We start from the raw sequence: 16,564 nt of genomic DNA on the forward strand, positions 1-16,564 counted from the left end.
TTTACCCATCTGTACAAGTAAAGTACTCTAAGGGCGTAGGTGTGACAAGCACTGGGAACCTGAGGGGCTGCAAGCTTTAACACGCGGAGTGAAAGTTTACCCCAGCGCACCTGACAGTGGTGAGGAGGATTTCTGCGTGGCTGGGTACGGAGGGATGGCGGGGCTGGGAGGAGGATGCTCTTGTCGAAGGTGCAGGATCTGAAAGCTGGGGAAGGGCCAAACCACATGGTTTGGGTTGGTCCACAGGCCTTTCTCCCCTCACAGGTTGGGGCCCAGGATCCTGATCCAGAGACGCTGAGCTCAGGCCGGCAGAAAGGGCAGCAGGAAGCTGTCAGGGGGACGAGTGGAGGTTGGCTGGGCTGGGAATTGCCCCCACCCACGCTGCATTCCTGAGTGCCCCCGTCAGCCAGGCCAGGCCCCAGGAAGGCATGCGGTGGTGGTAGGAAGGTGCCAGGTGTCTGGCGCATGCCCACTGCCCCACAGGCCCTGCTCCAGGCCTCCTTGCCCCTGGGGAAGGCGCCTCGGGTCCCAGGGTGGAGGGTGGGCCCAGGGAGGCAGGAAGATAGCCTGGGAGGCATGAGGACACTGGGAAATCTCTTCCAACCCCTGGGAGACACCTGCAGGAATGGGGCTGCCAGAGTATGGGCCCCCCTATCTGGTTGACCAAACTGGGTACGAGGTATCAACCCACTGTGCACGCCAGCCCTGTGGCGTGTTGAGGAGGGTGGACCCCTAGTGACCAAGGCTGCCACCATGTCCCACTGGCCAGGGGAGGGGGAGACACTTTGTCCAACAGGGGCCTGGACCCCAACTTCAGTCTCTGGCATTGGGAATCCCCCCATCACCGACACCTACACCCGGAAGGAAAGGGGTTTCCTAGGACACCCTTGTCCACAACCACTAAACTCACCCCCAAACACATACAAGGGAGCCGAGGAAGAGGAAGGAAAAAGCCTTACCCACAGGCAGAGGAGATTTCAATACAATCTATATTATCTCATATATATATTTCTTTCTCACTGTATTTGCTCACTTCTGTCACGCATTTAAAATGTCACAGAGACCAAAATAGAGCGGCTTTCTGGTGGAACTCATGGCAGTCATACACGAGATACAAAACTAGGGGACTCTGTCTTCTCATACATCATACAATTAATTTTTCAAGTATTTTTTATGTACAAAGAGCTACTCTACTGGGGAAAAAAATTAACAAAAAAATAAAAAATAAAAAGACAAGGCAGATTACACATCCTAGGAAGGAGGGGTGGAGTGGTCGGGCACGCGTTCCCAGCCCCCATCCCCCCAGGGGCTGCCAGCTCCCTGCCACGGAGCCCCGCATCCACCATGCCAGCGGGCAGGTAGCAGGGGAGGCAAAGACCAGTGGGGCAGGGAGTCAGCAGCACACTTTGGCCTGGAAGGAGAATCAGAGAAACAGATTCATGAGAGCAGATGGCGGGGGCAGACAGAGGTCCTCCTGGGACGGCCTGCGCCAACCTGCTGCCTCCTGCGTAGCCTGCCACCACTGGCCAGGCCCACCAGGGGCCTGAGAGCTGGCCTCCGGTACCAGACATGCAGGCCTCTGTGCCCGCCACCTGCAGGGCTGGCTTGGTCACTGAAGGAGGCCAGGGAAGACTACCGTGATGGACCCCCACCTCCCGACCTCGGCACAGTTCAGTCCAAGAGTGGCCAGAAGGAGAGATGCCACAGTGAAGTTCTGCGCCCACAGGGCAGGGCCCTTCTCCCCGACTCTGCCCCCTCCTCCAGGCTGTTGCAGCCCAAACCCCCGTGCTCTCTGGGTTTCAAGTGACAGAACGCTCTGCCTGTATGAACGTGCATTGTGTCCCATCACAAGGCTCTTCCGAAGACAGTGGCCAGTGTAAGCCTGGCCTGCCTGGGGGCTCTGGCCCCGGGAGGCTCCATGATATGGGCGTGGAGGTGGGGGAGGGGGAGGGGATTGGTGGTCCTGGCCACCCGAGGCCTGTCCAAGGGCACTTGGCCCAGCACTGCAGGATCCTCTGAGCGCCAGCAGCTTAACAGGGGGCCCCCAGGGAGTGTCTGGGACAGGCTGAGGGCCTAGTGAGGGGGAGCTTTCATATGTGACTAAGGCACAGAAGAGATGGGCCTTGGGGCCAGACGAGGCAGGACACCAGGCCCTGTCTGAATACGGGGCCAGAGAGAGGAGTCCCCCATCTCCTGGCTCCCCGCCACATGCCCCATCCCTCCCTCCTCCCTCCCGGAGGACTGTGCTCCTCCGGAAGCTGGAAGCTGGTCTGAAATGCGGAGACCAGACCCTCCCCAGGAAACAGGAGGATGCAGCCCTAGGGAGAGAGACCAGGATCCAGCAGAGGTGCTGACTGCCCAGCCTGGGAAGGAGGGGTGGGAACCCCTGACCCTTTGAGTAGCTGGGAAGCAAGGGCTCTACCCAAAATGCCCTCAAGAGGAAAGACCGCAAGTGGGAGGGCAGTGTGGGCGGCTGGCTGTCTTCAGCAGGCCAGGAGGAAGGGGCATGAGGCAGGCAGAAGGTGCAGCCACAGAGAGGACACTCAGGAGCCCAGATGCACCTGAGCACCCTTCTGAGGTGGGACCCATGGCTCTGGGTGTCTGGCTCTGATCCCTGCAGCGTGCCAGTTAGGCCTGGGTCAGGAGGAAGGTCCACAGAGAGCATCCGTGTTCCCTCCTCCCTCCTCCTGCCCCGGGTGAGGCTAATCTAGCATCAGACGAGGGGACAGGGGAGGGAGCAGGCGGGAGGGAGAGCCCGGCCTCCCGGGTCAGAGTATTGCACGGTGTTTGGGGGAGGGGCCGAGAAGGCTGCAGCCGCTGGTCCACAACACAGGCGTCTGGGCCTGGGCACGGCTGGTCCCAACATGCTGTCGCCAAAGGACGAACCGCAGGGGCACGGGAGTCGCTCCCACTGTCCTCTGCCCATCATCCAGGCCGTAGAGCCTTGGCCTTGTATAAATATTCCTGAAGGCTCCTGGGTGAGCCTGGGCCATCCTCTGGGCAGACAGCATCTGGCTGTTCCTCTTGAAGCGATATGTGTTTCTGGTCCAATAAATTAAAGGGCAGTGCCGAAGCTGTGGCAGCCTGCCTCCCAGCCGGGATGTGAGGCGGGAGGAGGGGCACACCCTGCCCTGGGCCAAGGTCCCAGTCCTTCCCCGCCAGCAGCCGCACCTAGAACTCGTCGTCAGAGCTGAGCAGGAGAGTCTTCTCGGTGTCCCGGGTGCCAGTGAGGCTGTGGGAGCGCGAGAGGCCGTGGGCGCCCCCGCGCCAGGTGGGCCCGGGCTCCAGGGTGGACTGCTGCGTGTACTGCTGGTAGGCGGGCGAGAAGTTGTGGATGGCGTCCTGCACGATGTCGTGCGGGTTCATGGTCTCCTTGAGGCTGCTGGAGATGCTCTTCATGGGGGCGCAGCGGCCTGCAGGGCGGGAGGTGGGGGTGAGGGGCCCGGGCAGCGGGAGGCAAGGCAGCCTGGCCCCCTGCCCCTGGTCCCGGGACCGAACCCCCTGCCCCAAGGCTGTGTCATCTAACCAACCCCTCCTGGGACAGAGAATGGGGTCCCCGACATGAGAAGGGACAAGCAAAGAAATGGCTCCTTTGGCAGGGTGCAAAGTGGAGCGCACCCCCGGGGAGAAGGGAAGCAGCCACTTGGGAAAGTCTGGCAGGTGGGAAGGGAGCTGGGGTGGAGACTGGCGTGCTGCAGGCGTGAGCCCGAGAGCCCTGGGGAGGCCAAGACAAGCTCCGCACCAACTGAAGACAGGGAGTGGAGGGGAGGGGGCCCAGGCTCCACGGGCGCTGGCCCATGCCCCTCTCGCCTGCGGGGTGCTCCCCTTCACTCTGGGGAGTGGACCAGGGACCTGCTCCATCAGGACAGGCTGACAGGGGCCTGGACCCACAACGGAGCAGACATCTTGGCTCTGACAGGGCAGGGGCCACCTGCCTTGACGTGCTTCCTCGTAATTCCCTAACAAACCATCCGCAAGGGCTCTGGGGGGGCAGAAATGGCCCAGGCCCCCAAACTGAGATGGAAGGGGTGAGCCCGACTCTGGTCCCAGGTCTTCAAGACTCAAACTTGCATGCTCTTTTCCCCTTCACGCTCTCTGCCACGGAACAGAACTAAACTCCCCAATTCCCCACTAACAAGCACTGTGCTGCCCCCCCCCCCCCCCGACGGTGCAGGGCATGTTCCAGGACAATGAGAGACCAGGACGGAAACAGGAAAGCTCTACGGAGGGCAGCCCTTGGAGGCGAGTGCTCTGGGCTCTGCCGCCCAGGGGTGCCTGGGGGGGAGGGGGCGGGGACACAGCAAAGGAGCTTGGGAGACACACATGCTGGTGACAGGGACCAGGACTGACGTGCAGGACAGACGTGCAGACTGAGAGCAGAACCTACCGTAAGGGCCGTATGTCGGCACTGCCCGCGGCCAAACCCGGGGCAAAAGCGGGGCAAGGGGAGGGGGAGAGGAGCCAGAGAAACAGAGAAGACAAGAGACAGCTGAGTGAACACCTCGTGCCCACCACCGAGGCCGGCACCGCACCACGCACCCTGCCCACCCCGCCCCAGGCCCTGCCGGCACCCAGGCAGCCCGCTGCCCCCTGGGGGCCTGGGGGGCATGTCCACCTAGAAGACTCCTCCTTCGGGGCTCACGCTTTCTTCTGGTGGGGGACAAAGAGTGGACCCCCAGAACGCTGGTCGGAGTTCCACCTCCCCACTAAAGTAGGGACCGCCCACCCCGCTTCTCCTCAGGCTTGGCTAGAACTGCTGAGCCTGTGTCGCCTGCTTTACAAACCTCACAACACTCCACAGATGGGACATGGAGGAGGGGGCAGGTGACGTGTACTGACCACACCACGGCTTTGCACCCAACCCTGAGGGGCAGAGAGGGATCGGGCGCCGTAGTTAGTGGGTGGACAACCGGCCTGGGACCAGCACAGTGGTGGACAAGGGCTCGCAGCACCTTTCCCGGGCTGGGCTGGGCTGGGCTAGGCTGGCATCCCCGCTAGAGCTGGATGCCTGACAATGCTGTTTCTGGCTGGAGCTGGATGTGTCTGGGGGCAGTGGACGGGAAGACAGCCCAGGCAACCGCGGAGAGCCTCTGCAGGGCCACTAGTGCAGAAGCGCCAGCTTGAACCATGTTAAACCTCAAGGGTGTAGAAAGGGTTCTTGGCCATGGCCTCAGACTCCTGGCATAAGGGTGACTTTCCCAGGGGCAGAGGGTGTCAGGACCAGGTCGAAGGGACATTGCCCTCAACACTGGGAGGGTGTCAGCCAGATCCTTCCAACTGGGGGCCTGGTGGGAAGCAGGTGGGATACCAGCTGGCAGCGGTGAGCCCTGGCCAGTACAGCGCCCAGCACTAAGTGTAGAATCCAAACCGGAAAAAGTACCTAGAGTGCCCAGGCAGCAAGTGTCAGGTGCCCAAGAGTCGCGAGGCCTGGAGGGTGATTCAGTCCACATGCTTCCAGCAGCCTCGGGTATTTTAAGGCCTCTTCCCAACCAGGGGAAGAACACGGCAGGTAGGGTGAGAGGTGGGGGCCCGAGGAGCCCTGCACAGGCCAGGCCAGGCCACTGCTTCTACACTCTGCTCAGCACGCCGCTCCCCGGGGCCCGAGGTGGGCACAGGTGGTGCGCCTGGGCAAGTGGGTCCTGCTTTCAGCCCCACAGGCAGGGAGCTGGCAGCAGCCAAACCCCTGGGCGGATGTGTTAGACCAGGAGGCTTCCTCCTCCCCAGGCCCACCCCCCCACACACGGGGTGAGACAGTTCAGGCATCCCGAGCCTCCTCTTCCTCCTCCCCCCTGAGCATCCCCTCTCTGCCCAGCAGCAGCCAGAGGTAGCCCCCAGCCCCTGCTTCTCCAGCCAGCAAGTTAGAATCACCTGGGGATCTGTCAGCACATCGTGCCAGGCCCAAACCCAGGCCAATTATGCAGAATCTCCGAGGGTGGGGCCTGGACAGCACGGACTTCTAAGACTCTCCAGGGCATCTTAATATACAACTGGGGTTGCCAACTGCTGTTCTAACAAAGCGAAGATTAGCAGGTGTAAAAAGAAAGCTGTTAAAAGCTATTACCATCTGAGTCTGTTTCTTAGAAGGGATCAGGTTAAAAAAAAAAAAAAGAGCTTTAGAGACAAGGGAATTACAGGACAAAATGGGTAACAGCGTTCGATGTCAGGAACCCTTAGGACCTTGTTAATTCTAGGGTCTCTGTCCTGACCTTCCCATGGGGATATTGTGCTATATCATCTCCATACTCCAGATCTGCTGCAAGAGACAGGGGGATGTAGCTTCCAGGACCAGTCCCCGACCCTGACACCTTGTGACAGGGGACAGGGGAGCCTGGACCTCTGTGGCCCCTTTCCTACACCTGGGATCCCTGACCTGACCCATCAACACCTGAAGGACCCTGGGAGGCAGGAGGGGCCCTGGGGCGGAGCTGGGAAACACCCTTCCTACTGGGGGGGTCGACTCCAGGACCCTGGCTCATACCTTGTGCGTCCAGCCTCTTGTCAGCATAGACCTTGTAGGTGAAGGCGTGCCGCAGGGCCAGAGCTGCAAAGAACATCTCCACGCAGATGATGAAGTCTTGGTAGCCAGCAGCCACGGTGCCCTCACCCACCGACACACGGGCCGAGTGGATCTTGGGGATGGCCCCGCACTTCTCCAGGATGGCCAGGAGCATGCCTGGAAGGGGAGGTGTGGAAGGGGAGGCATGGGCGTCTGGTCCCAGACTGGACCCCCTTCCCCATCTCCCTTCCTCCTTATAGCCCCCCAAATGCCACACTCCCCAGGGAGGTTGGAAGCAGGGTCCACAGTTACTCCTGTTGGGCAGGGATGCTGACACAAGCCAAGGCCTCAGGAAAACCACACTCCCCAGGTCCTGGCTGGACACCACCTGGATTGGATCCCCCTGTCCAGGAAGCAGTCCTGCCCAAGGTCATGGCTCCTGTGAAAGGCCCCTGAGGGCCCAGACGTCACACCCCACAGGTGCTCAGTGGACAGAGGTCCCTTTGAGCTCCAGGCCAGGATCGCCTAGGGACAGCCCCATGGCCTGGGTCCTCGGGGCACTGGGGACGGTGGGCAGGAGGAAGAGGACAAGGCTTAGGGGACAGGGAGGCACAGGCCAGCCTCACAGGGGCTGGGAGGAGGCTCACCTTGCCAGAAGGAGAGAAAGATGACAGACTTGACCATGAAGAACTTGAGGACGGGGCTGTAAGGGCTGAGCAGCTCCCGAGTGGCGAAGTAGAAGAGGAAGAGGGCGTACAGGGCCAGGCTGACGGAGATGTTGTAGATGATGGTCACGTAGAGGTAGCCGCTGGTGACGCTGCGGGAACGGGGGCATTCTCTGGCTTGAACTGACCCTTCTGCGGGACAAGGGGCCTCCTTCCTCCCTTTGCCCTGCCCACATGCCACTCTGCACAGCTCTCAGCAATGCTCCCCGAGCCATCAAAGGGAGGGGACAGGTGATCAAAGCGGTCCAAACACTGGGGGAGTGCAAGGGTGAGCACCTGCAGGACAGGCCAGCCCTGCCACCTGCAGCTCCGGTGCCCACACTCCTGGTGGAGGACTCCAGGTGTCCTCGGGGGCGGGGCCTCAGACTGACAGTCAGGGGGACACGAAGTTCAGCTTTGCTCTTTGCGCTTGAGCCAAGGGGCGTCCCCTGTGAGCCTCTGTTTGCTCACCGGCCCTTGGGGGCTGTCGTGTAGGGTACAGGGAGCGTGTCTGAAGTGCGTGCAAGCTCAGGGCCATGTGGGACACGTGGTCACTTTCACTAACCCCCTGCAGTCTTGTGTGTGCGTCAATTCACACAGGAGAGGAGACTCGAGACGGGCCCCTCAGGGCTCTGGCCCTCTCGCCCCCTGCACTGGGATGGTCACTGTCCCTTCTTGCTCTCTCCAGCCCCCACCCGGCACCACTCTGCAGCCTGAAGGTGACAGATGCTGAGCGCTCACTCTGGTGCCAGAGGCGGGGCCAAGTGCAATGGCACCACTGCCAGGCTCCGGCCTCACAATTCAGGGGTGCAGCAGGCGGGAGGAAGGCCAGGGTCAGGCTTGGCCTCCACTCAGAGGATGGACACGGGGGTGGGGCAATCTGAGGCCACCCCCTTCCCTTGGCCAGGGCATGATCCTCGGGGCAGGGCCGCCCACTCCTCCCCACACGCGCCCTGGGGGGACCCGCTGCTTACTCAAAGTCACCGTCTCGGTACTTGCCGAAGGCCTGGAGGACCACGGTGCTGACAGCCATGAGTGGCTTCACCACGCAGAACTGCAGGGTGGCCTGTTGCAGAGAGGAGGTCAAGAGTCAAGGATAAGCACAGAAACCACGGAAGAAGCACCTCCTCTGGCCAGCTGGGCCTGGGCTGGATGCCAGGGGATGGGGGCGGCCCAACCTCTTGCCCCTGGGGGAACTGCTGTCAGGAGGGGAAGGCAGAATACACGAGACAGTAACAGGGCGATGCAGCTGCGTGAGAAGACAGGAGGGTGTGGAGGAAGAATGGCAGAGACGCAGGAAACAGAGATTCCACCAGAGGAGGGGCCCCTATGAATGTGCCAGGGACGGGGGGAAGGGCAGAGGGAGCAGCTCATGCCAGGGGCATGAGCTCGGCCCAGGGGCAGAGAGCGGACAAGTGCAAGGGGTTAAGTTCTGGTGAGGGGCGGCAGCAGGGAGGTGGCCCCAGAGAGCAGAGGCAGGTGAGGGTCTCCTTGTCTACCCTGGGTCTGGCTCCCTGCCCCATGCTCTAGGCCTGGGTCCAGGGTTTACGTCAAGCTGGGGTCTTACTGGGGATGGAGATGACCCCACAGGAGCACAAAATAGGAAGCAGCCTGAAGCCCAAGGTCCGGAGTCCCGACAGGTGTCTGAATTCTGGCCTTGCCCACTACCGCTGCGGAGGCCCAAGTGGGCGGTCACTCAGCCTCCGAGTGCTTGCTCACGGTAGATGGTTGTTACCAGCCCCGTGTTGCACGGTCGCTGTGCAAGGACTGGAGAACAAGACCGCACGGGGTGTCCTTGGAGGTCTCCCACTTCTGAGCACTCAGCAGAGGCCTCTGCCACGGGAAGAATCCCTCAGCCAGGTTTCCACAAGTCCCTACAGAGGCACCAGTAAACACCAGAGGTACCCTTGGTGCCCATAAAATCACGAGAAGCACCATTCTCTTGAAACCAAATAAATCTAAGCCACAAGGCCTCTTCTGTGGAGATGGGAGTCATTTAACAAGGCTAAGCTAGTGTGGTTCCAAATGGGACAAGGACCCCAGAGCAGAGAAAGTAACCTGTGGAACCCAAAGTTTCTGACCCGAAAGAGGCTCGAGTGCAGTTTGCAGGGGAGCCCAGGGCGGCCTGAGCCGTGTGGCTGCCAGGAGAGGCGCGTGTGACGGGGGCTAGAGGGGCGATCCTGCTGTCAGCAAACCCCACAAAACTCCCCTGCCCCCCCCCCTGGAAGAAGCGGGACCAGCACGCTTTGGGGAAAGGGAGGGTCAGCAGCATGTCCCAAGCCAGCCTTGCGAGCCTGCCGGTAGGCTGGTGCTATCCCGGGTCAGCTCACTTGGTGCTCACGACAGCCCCGTGACGTATAAGTATTGTCATCATCCTCAGGGTACAGATGAGGAAACTGAGGCACAGAGAAGCTGAAGTGGCAGAAGAGGCAAACTCTCCAGGAGACTCAGACCCGGGCGCCGGCACTGATGACAAAGCTGCGGTGTCCTCTCTCACGTGGGAAAGGGGGGAGGAGGCTTCTTCAATTCTTTCCTTTTACTACCTGACCCTGCCACTTCCAGGAGCAGCAGTGGAACATCAAAGCCCACAGGGCTGGGGAATAATTTGCAACAAGGCAACCCAGGTAGTGATCTGGGGTCAAAACTTCATACCCAACATCACCATCAAAGAAGGCAGTGAGTCACAGCTGGGCCAGCACTGGTAAACAATGGCTCGGACAGGCCCCACCCTGAACCCAGGACAGTCTGAACTCCTTCCCTGCAGGTCCTGTGGGGAGGTTTTGAATTTAGAAACACCCTAGGGAAGGAGGATCTGGAAGCAGAACTGGAGACTGGCCCGTCCACGCAGTGCTTTGTGGGTGCGTGTGCACTGCAGGCATGGCCCCGCCCAAAGGGGAGCAGAAAGGCCAGTCCTCCCGCAGGTCATGGTGATGGGCCGTGGGTTTCATTTCCCCTCGTGATGACGCTGCATGATGCTGGACAGGCTGACAGGCCCTGTGGAGCCCCAGAGGAGACTAAATCGAGGTCATGCCAGCTGGGCGTGGTGCCTGACTTCCTCCCGAGCAAGGGACAGCGGGCTCCGAGCCAGGGCTGTGTTAAGGGCTTTCCCTCACCTGTTCCTCAAACCACCCCTTGAGGTAAGTATCATTACGCTCATCTCACAGAAGAGGAAACCAAGGCTCAGAGAGGTTTCGTACTTTACCCAAGGTCACACAGTCATAGGAGAGGCTGGAATTCAAACTCAGATGGTCAGACACCCAGACCCACGCACTTATGCACAACACCACACTGCCTCCACCCAGGCCACTTGAGGCCACTGGGGCGGCAGCTCTGGAAACTGGAAGCTGCTAGACTGCCTGCCAAGTGGGAAATGGGGGAAGGGACCAGAGGCTGCTCAGGCCTGTTTTGTCATGTTCTTTAATGCAGAAACCCTCCTGGCCTCTAGCCGCAGCTGATCAGAAGTTTTCAAACCGAGATTCTAGAATCACCACGCACTTCCTCAGACACTCACACAGCACAACTTGGTCAAAGTGAGCAAGAGTCTGGGACCACTTCCTGCCCACGGCTGCATCAGGCACTCCTGGGACACCTGTTGCTGCCCCTCTGAGCACACCCCACCAATGCAGGTGCATCCCTAACAGCTCAGGGAATGGGTGCTGGGGCTTGGGGTGCCTCACAGGAAATGGGAACCCTGCAGGTGGGCCCTATGCCCGTCTTTGTCACTATGTCAACCAGGGACAGCACGGCCCCTGCAGCTGCTACTCCAGGGCACAGACCCAGGATCCTGGTGCCTGGCCTGCAACTCTTGACCAGGGCAGTTGCTGGGGGTACCCACCTGCTTGCAGAACCGCAGAAATCCGATGGAGTAAGTCTTTCCCCAGAGGCAGCATGTGCCATACATACAGCTGGACCTGGAAGAGACAAGCAGAGAAGGGGTTGGTGAGCAAAGAGCCAGACTCAGGAAGGTAGGGCTGGGGGAGGCCACCCTCACCCTCCTGCAGATCCAGACAAGCTGGGGTAGGGCGGGGTAGGGTGAGGATGGGGCTTGGATCCTGGGCAGTCTTGGAGCACAAGGCCAAGCACAGGGAGAGAAGCAGGAGAGTACTTGGATATGCAGTAGGGTATAGGCAGGAGCGGGGCGACACAGACCTTGGGATAACAAACCAACTTAAAAGGCACTGAATGTAAAAACTACAGGAGGGAGAAACAGGCAAACAGGAAAGGATAGGAAGAGAGAGAAGGAGAAAGAGCCAGACAGGCCCTCCCAAGAATTCAATGAATGGCCTCGCTCAGGAAGTGTGGGAGAGGTCAAGGTCACGGGCAGAGATGGTCTGTGTGACCAGTTGATGCCAGGAGAGCTTGGAGAACGTCAGGCCCAGGAAACAGGGTGGTGTGGGGGGCTCTGGGGGGACTTCATACTCACTCGATGGGCTTCCCTCTGATCTCTGACATGATGGAACTTTCCCCCCCAAGGTATTCATAGCACAGGCTCAGGAAATTATAGATGACCAAGGCTGTGAAAACAATGTCCAGAGAAAAACCACTCAAATCAACAGGATGGATAAACAGATGGTGGAATTCTAAACAGCAACGAAAGTGAGAGAACCAGTCACAGGCAGCAACGGGGAGGGAACCTCAGGGACATAGGGCAGTGAATATTCCATTTGTAATCAAAATCAGTCACGGCTAAATCATGCTGTTCAGGGACGTGCACACACACTGCTGGTCACACCACAAAGAAAGGCAAGAAAGTGATTACCACCAAATCCAGGACCTTGTGGGGAGCTGTGGGAGGGGAGATCGGGATGGGATGCTGGGGGCTTGAGGAGCTGGCAGTGTGCGTGTTCTGGGTTTCGGCTTTACAGTTATTTATTAGCTTTATGCACTTTTCTGTTTGTGTGTCACAGATCACAATTTTATGACAAAGCAACAATAAAACTTTCTCTAGAGGGATCTCAGGAGAAATTCTCAGCAAGAATGAGGTAGAACCCCTTATGCATTCAACAGCGTGTAGCGGCATCTTAGTGAACACAGCATGATAAGCTGTAACAAAACCTATGAGAGGGGCTTCCCTGGTGGCGCAGTGGTTGAGAGTCCGCCTGCCGACGCAGGGGACACGGGTTCGTGCCCCGGTCCGGGAGGATCCCGCATGCTGCAGAGTGGCTGGGCCCGTGAGCCATGGCCGCTGAGCCTGCGCTCCGGAGCCTGTGCTCCGCAACGGGAGAGGCCACAACAGTGAGAGGCCCGCGTACCGCAAAAAAAAAAAAAAAAAAAAAAAAAAAACAACCTATGAGAGGTGCACAAAATATAGTGCAAATTTCTTAGGAAGCTGGGCCAGCTCATCCTGAATCATGACACAGCTTGACATCACCCACAAAGATTTACAACAGCAACCCAGGGCACAGTAGAAGTACACTGTAAATGCTGCAAATACAGCACTATGTTGTAATTGGCCTCCTGGTCAGAGGACTTCTGCGGGGTCGGCAAATGCAGGCTGCTGCCTGCAGGGTGCTAGAAGCACACAGAAGTGCCGGGAGCCCGGGAGCCAGGGCGTGGAGAGGAGGACAAGGTGTACAGCGGAGGACGCCACAGAGGAGAGGACGCAGGGGGCAGATCAGGGACCTAGCGCAGGGGTACAGGAGACGCGTCCAGCGCAGGAGTGAGGCCAAGGGGAGGGTCAAGGCGGGGTCAGGGGATAATAAGATCAAGGGAGAGGCACCAGCAGCCCTGCAGCCAGTGGGCTCCTTCTCATCTGACCAGCCAACCCCGGTGCAGCGGAAGGGCCTTCAAGGCCCACCCCGTGCAGCCCCCCGGCTCAGCTCAAGACCTCTCACCAGGTGGCTTGGTCCCTGCCTACCCGTCACACTTCCTTCCCAGCAACACTGGGTGCCCCCTTCCCCTCGGCAGGGTCTTGTGCCCTCCATGTTTCTGCCCTTGCAGATCCTACTGCCTGGACGCCCTGCCCTCTGACCTCCTAGTACGGTCAACCCGTCAGACACCACCCACCATGAGAAGTCCCCCGCCACCACCATGGGGGCTCGTGCGTCCCCACCCACGGAACCTACCGGTTTGCGGACAGATGCTGTGCCCCCGCCCCGCCCACACCCGGAGTGTGATTACCGACTGGGAGCCTGCTTCTCCCTCGAGCGTGGGCCCAGCCCTCGGCACATACTAACCACACCACAAACGCTTGACTGCCTGAAACTGGAACACAGGAAATCCTGGCCGTACGTTTGGAGGTAGAAGTTGGCCTTCAGCAACGTGGAAAGGAATATATTTGAGGGCTGCACGCCCCTCAGTTGCTCTAACCTAGTAAGGTTTCATGTCTGGGGCTGGGGAACAGGGGCCCAAGCGGCACCCTGCATAAACATGACCCATACATAGCACCTGTCACCTGTGCTGCAACCGTCCCCCTAGAGACACACAGCAGAGGGTTTGCAGTGTAACTCTGCTGGGAGCCTCTCTGTGGCTCAGTTTCCTCATCTGTTAAAATGGAGACAGAAAGAGCCCCTACGGAGTTAGGAGGTGGTAGGATTTCAGTGAGTATGCAAAGTGCTCAGAAGAGTGGCCAGCACTCTCAGTGTTGGCTGTCACGGCCACTATTGTTTATCTGCCCGCCTTCCTCAGGGGCCTGCTGTCCCCTGACGGGGCTGAGGGCCCTGTGAGCTGCCTGTCTGACACGGAAGTAGCTCAGGATGTTTGGTGGCTGCAGGAATCTCCACCGACCGGGCTCCAGATCACTCTCCACTGACAGAAACTTTGGGGTATCTGAAGGCAGGGGGGTGAAGGGGAGGGGGGCATCAAGCCCAATCTGATGTCAGCCTGCTAATAACCTTTGTCCAAAACCATATAAGGCCAAGTAGAGTGGATGCATCCATTCCAATCTGGGTCCAGCTGTATTGTGGTTGATGGTATTTTCCAAAGGCAGCCACATCCCATGACAATGACACTCCTCTCAGAAGGTGGGGTCTTCTTCCCTCTTTTTGCATCTGGGTGAACTGGGGTGACCAGAGCGGAAGCGAAGCTTGGTGACATCTGATGCTGGGGTTAGAAAAGGCCTCTTTCTTCTGGCTCATCCTCTCTTGAGATGCTTGCCCTTAGACCCAGCCACCATGCAGTGAGGAAGCCCATGCATGGCCCACGTGGAGAGTCCACATGGAGAGGCTCATGTGGGGGAGGAACTGAGGCCCCCAGCTGACATCAGCATCAACTGCCAGACACATAAGTAAACCAGACATCAGATGATCCCTCCCTCAGCCTTCAGGTCTCCAGCTGAGGTCCAGGTACCATGGAGCAGGACCAAACTGTCCCCAACATGCCCTGTCCAAATTCCTGATGTGCAGTATCCATGAACACAATACATGGCTGTTTTACACTAGTCTGTTTTGGGGTAGTTATGTACATAGCTACAGTAAGTGGAATGTACATAAAACCACTTCCGGAGTTCCCAGGACACGCCGTGATCTCTCACACCTCCCCTTGGTGGCACATCCCGATCTCTCTGCTAAACCCCAGAGGCAGACCCAGCTCAGATGCCACCTTGTCCTTGGTGGCCTCCCCTGTCCTGTCGCCATGCTCACATCACACCCCACAATCTCTCTGCTGATCTGTCTGATCCTTCCAGGACAAGAGGCAGCATAAAGCAGCCAGAAAGCCATGGATCCCGGGGCCAGACTGCCTGGGTATGAATCATGGCTCCACCACTTAGGAGCTATGTGGTCTCAGGCAAGTTTCTTAAGTGCTCTGTGCCTCGGTTCCCTCATCTCTAAGTCGGAGATAACAACAGCTTCTTCCTGGTGAGGCTGCTGTGAGGATGGGCCTTAGGGGTGGGAGTGTGAAGCCTTATCTATAAGGCTGTGCTCACAATGAACAGTCCATAGTGTTACCCACTGTCTTCTGTAAACACTGTAAACGCCTTGCAGGCAGGAACCTAGGCCCACCCACAACAGCTACCAAAGGGCTTGACACTTCTGTACTCAATCAACATGGAAGGAACGAACCTTCCCCAAGGTGATCAGACTTCCAGTCCCCAAAGACAAAACCCTCAGGCGAGGCCACAGGGGCCCAAGGTTCATCAGCCTCTCTGTCCAGAACCACCAAGCTAGGCTGTCCTGCAATCCACTCCTGGGAAGAGCTTGGTGCCTGAGCTCACGTCCTTTCCTGTGTCACAACACACACGGCACGCTCCTGATTACGTGGTCCACCTGTCTGTCCATATGCAGCTCTGCACTCAACTGGTCAGATCATCAAATTTCATCCACCTCTCTCAGTTCAGGACTTTTGACCTTTTCACAGTGCTGTGGGGCCAGACAGTCTGGCCAAATACGTTTGCTGACGGTGTCTGTTAAAGAGTCATTAGTGAGTCAATAATGCATCTCGGAGAAGGGAGACAAGACAGAATCTCCTCGAGATGACTCAACCAGCCCACACCAAGACCCACTGACCATCTGGACAAATCAATGCCCTTCCGAGGAAATGATAGAGCCATGCAAAATACCATCCCCCCTCCCCAGCAGGTGTGTTTAAACTGGACAACTCAACACACACCCCAGGAACAAACACAGAGATATGCTGGCTCTGGACATCAGAAGAGCAAAAAAGATTATGAGTGGGGTTCTCGACCAGCAAGCAGCACTGTCGCCTGACCACGCTTCTGAACACAGCTCCAGTTCTGGTCCCCTGGAGAGGCCCCAGACACACAAGTGACCAAGGGGCTCACAGGGAGCATCCAGCATGAGGGAAGGGATGGGTTCCCGCCCATCCCACCCCGGCCTCTCTCTCTCACCCTGGAAAATCAGGTACCTGAATTTTCAGCTCCATTCTAGATACCAAATCTTAAAGGAACTAGAGACAAATGCACACGATCAGGGGCAAAGGACCAGAATGGAGATGAAAGGAGGATGGTACTGGAGACTTGAGCCCTGGAGAAAAGACATTAGGGATGATTCTCTTCGTATAAGTGATGACCACCTGCGTCCAGAGGGTCAGACAGGACCCACTCATCCCAGGGGCAGATCCTAGGACTTCAGCTTAGTGTAAGAAACAATTTCTGGCAGGTAGTCTTCAGAGATGAAAGGTAGTGAGCTCCCTGCCAGTAGAAGCATGCAATCAGAGGCTAGGCCGCCTCTGAGCTGAGACATTAAAGGGGTTCCAAGCAGCTAGGATTTTACAGGTCCCTTCCGACCCTGAGATGCGAGGCTTTCTTTCCTCACTGGCAACCTCTCCCACCAAGAGCTGCCTGGACAGGAGGCTGCAGACCAAGAGATGACTCTCCACCCAGCCTCCCATCCAGCATCCCCCTTGGCTTGACAACTGCAACCACACAACCCTGAGGGGCCCGAGGGGCTTCAAGAGAGGACCCGCT

The 16,564-nt window shown here is 58.5% G+C and overlaps 1 protein-coding gene across 4 annotated transcripts in view; it reads right to left on the reverse strand.

Moving 5' to 3' along the window:
* Positions 1–316: 316 nt before the first annotated feature.
* Positions 317–16,564, reverse strand: part of TMEM184B (transmembrane protein 184B) — a 50,258-nt gene continuing 34,010 nt past the window's right edge. For 3 of the 4 annotated variants that reach the window (XM_082636581.1, XM_082636582.1, XM_082636583.1), the window contains 6 exons: positions 11,624–11,714; positions 11,036–11,111; positions 8,175–8,266; positions 7,144–7,313; positions 6,479–6,673; positions 317–3,413 (listed from right to left, as the gene is read on the reverse strand). In XM_082636581.1, coding sequence (XP_082492707.1) covers positions 3,172–3,413; positions 6,479–6,673; positions 7,144–7,313; positions 8,175–8,266; positions 11,036–11,111; positions 11,624–11,714 — 866 coding nt within the window. In that variant the 3' untranslated portion in view covers positions 317–3,171. The remainder of the gene's footprint in view (positions 3,414–6,478; positions 6,674–7,143; positions 7,314–8,174; positions 8,267–11,035; positions 11,112–11,623; positions 11,715–16,564) is intronic. The other variant, XM_082636580.1, reaches the window with a different exon arrangement.

The sequence above is a fragment of the Mesoplodon mirus genome, assembly GCF_964341445.2.
Source record: "Mesoplodon mirus genome assembly, chromosome: 11".
NCBI lineage: Eukaryota > Metazoa > Chordata > Mammalia > Artiodactyla > Ziphiidae > Mesoplodon > Mesoplodon mirus.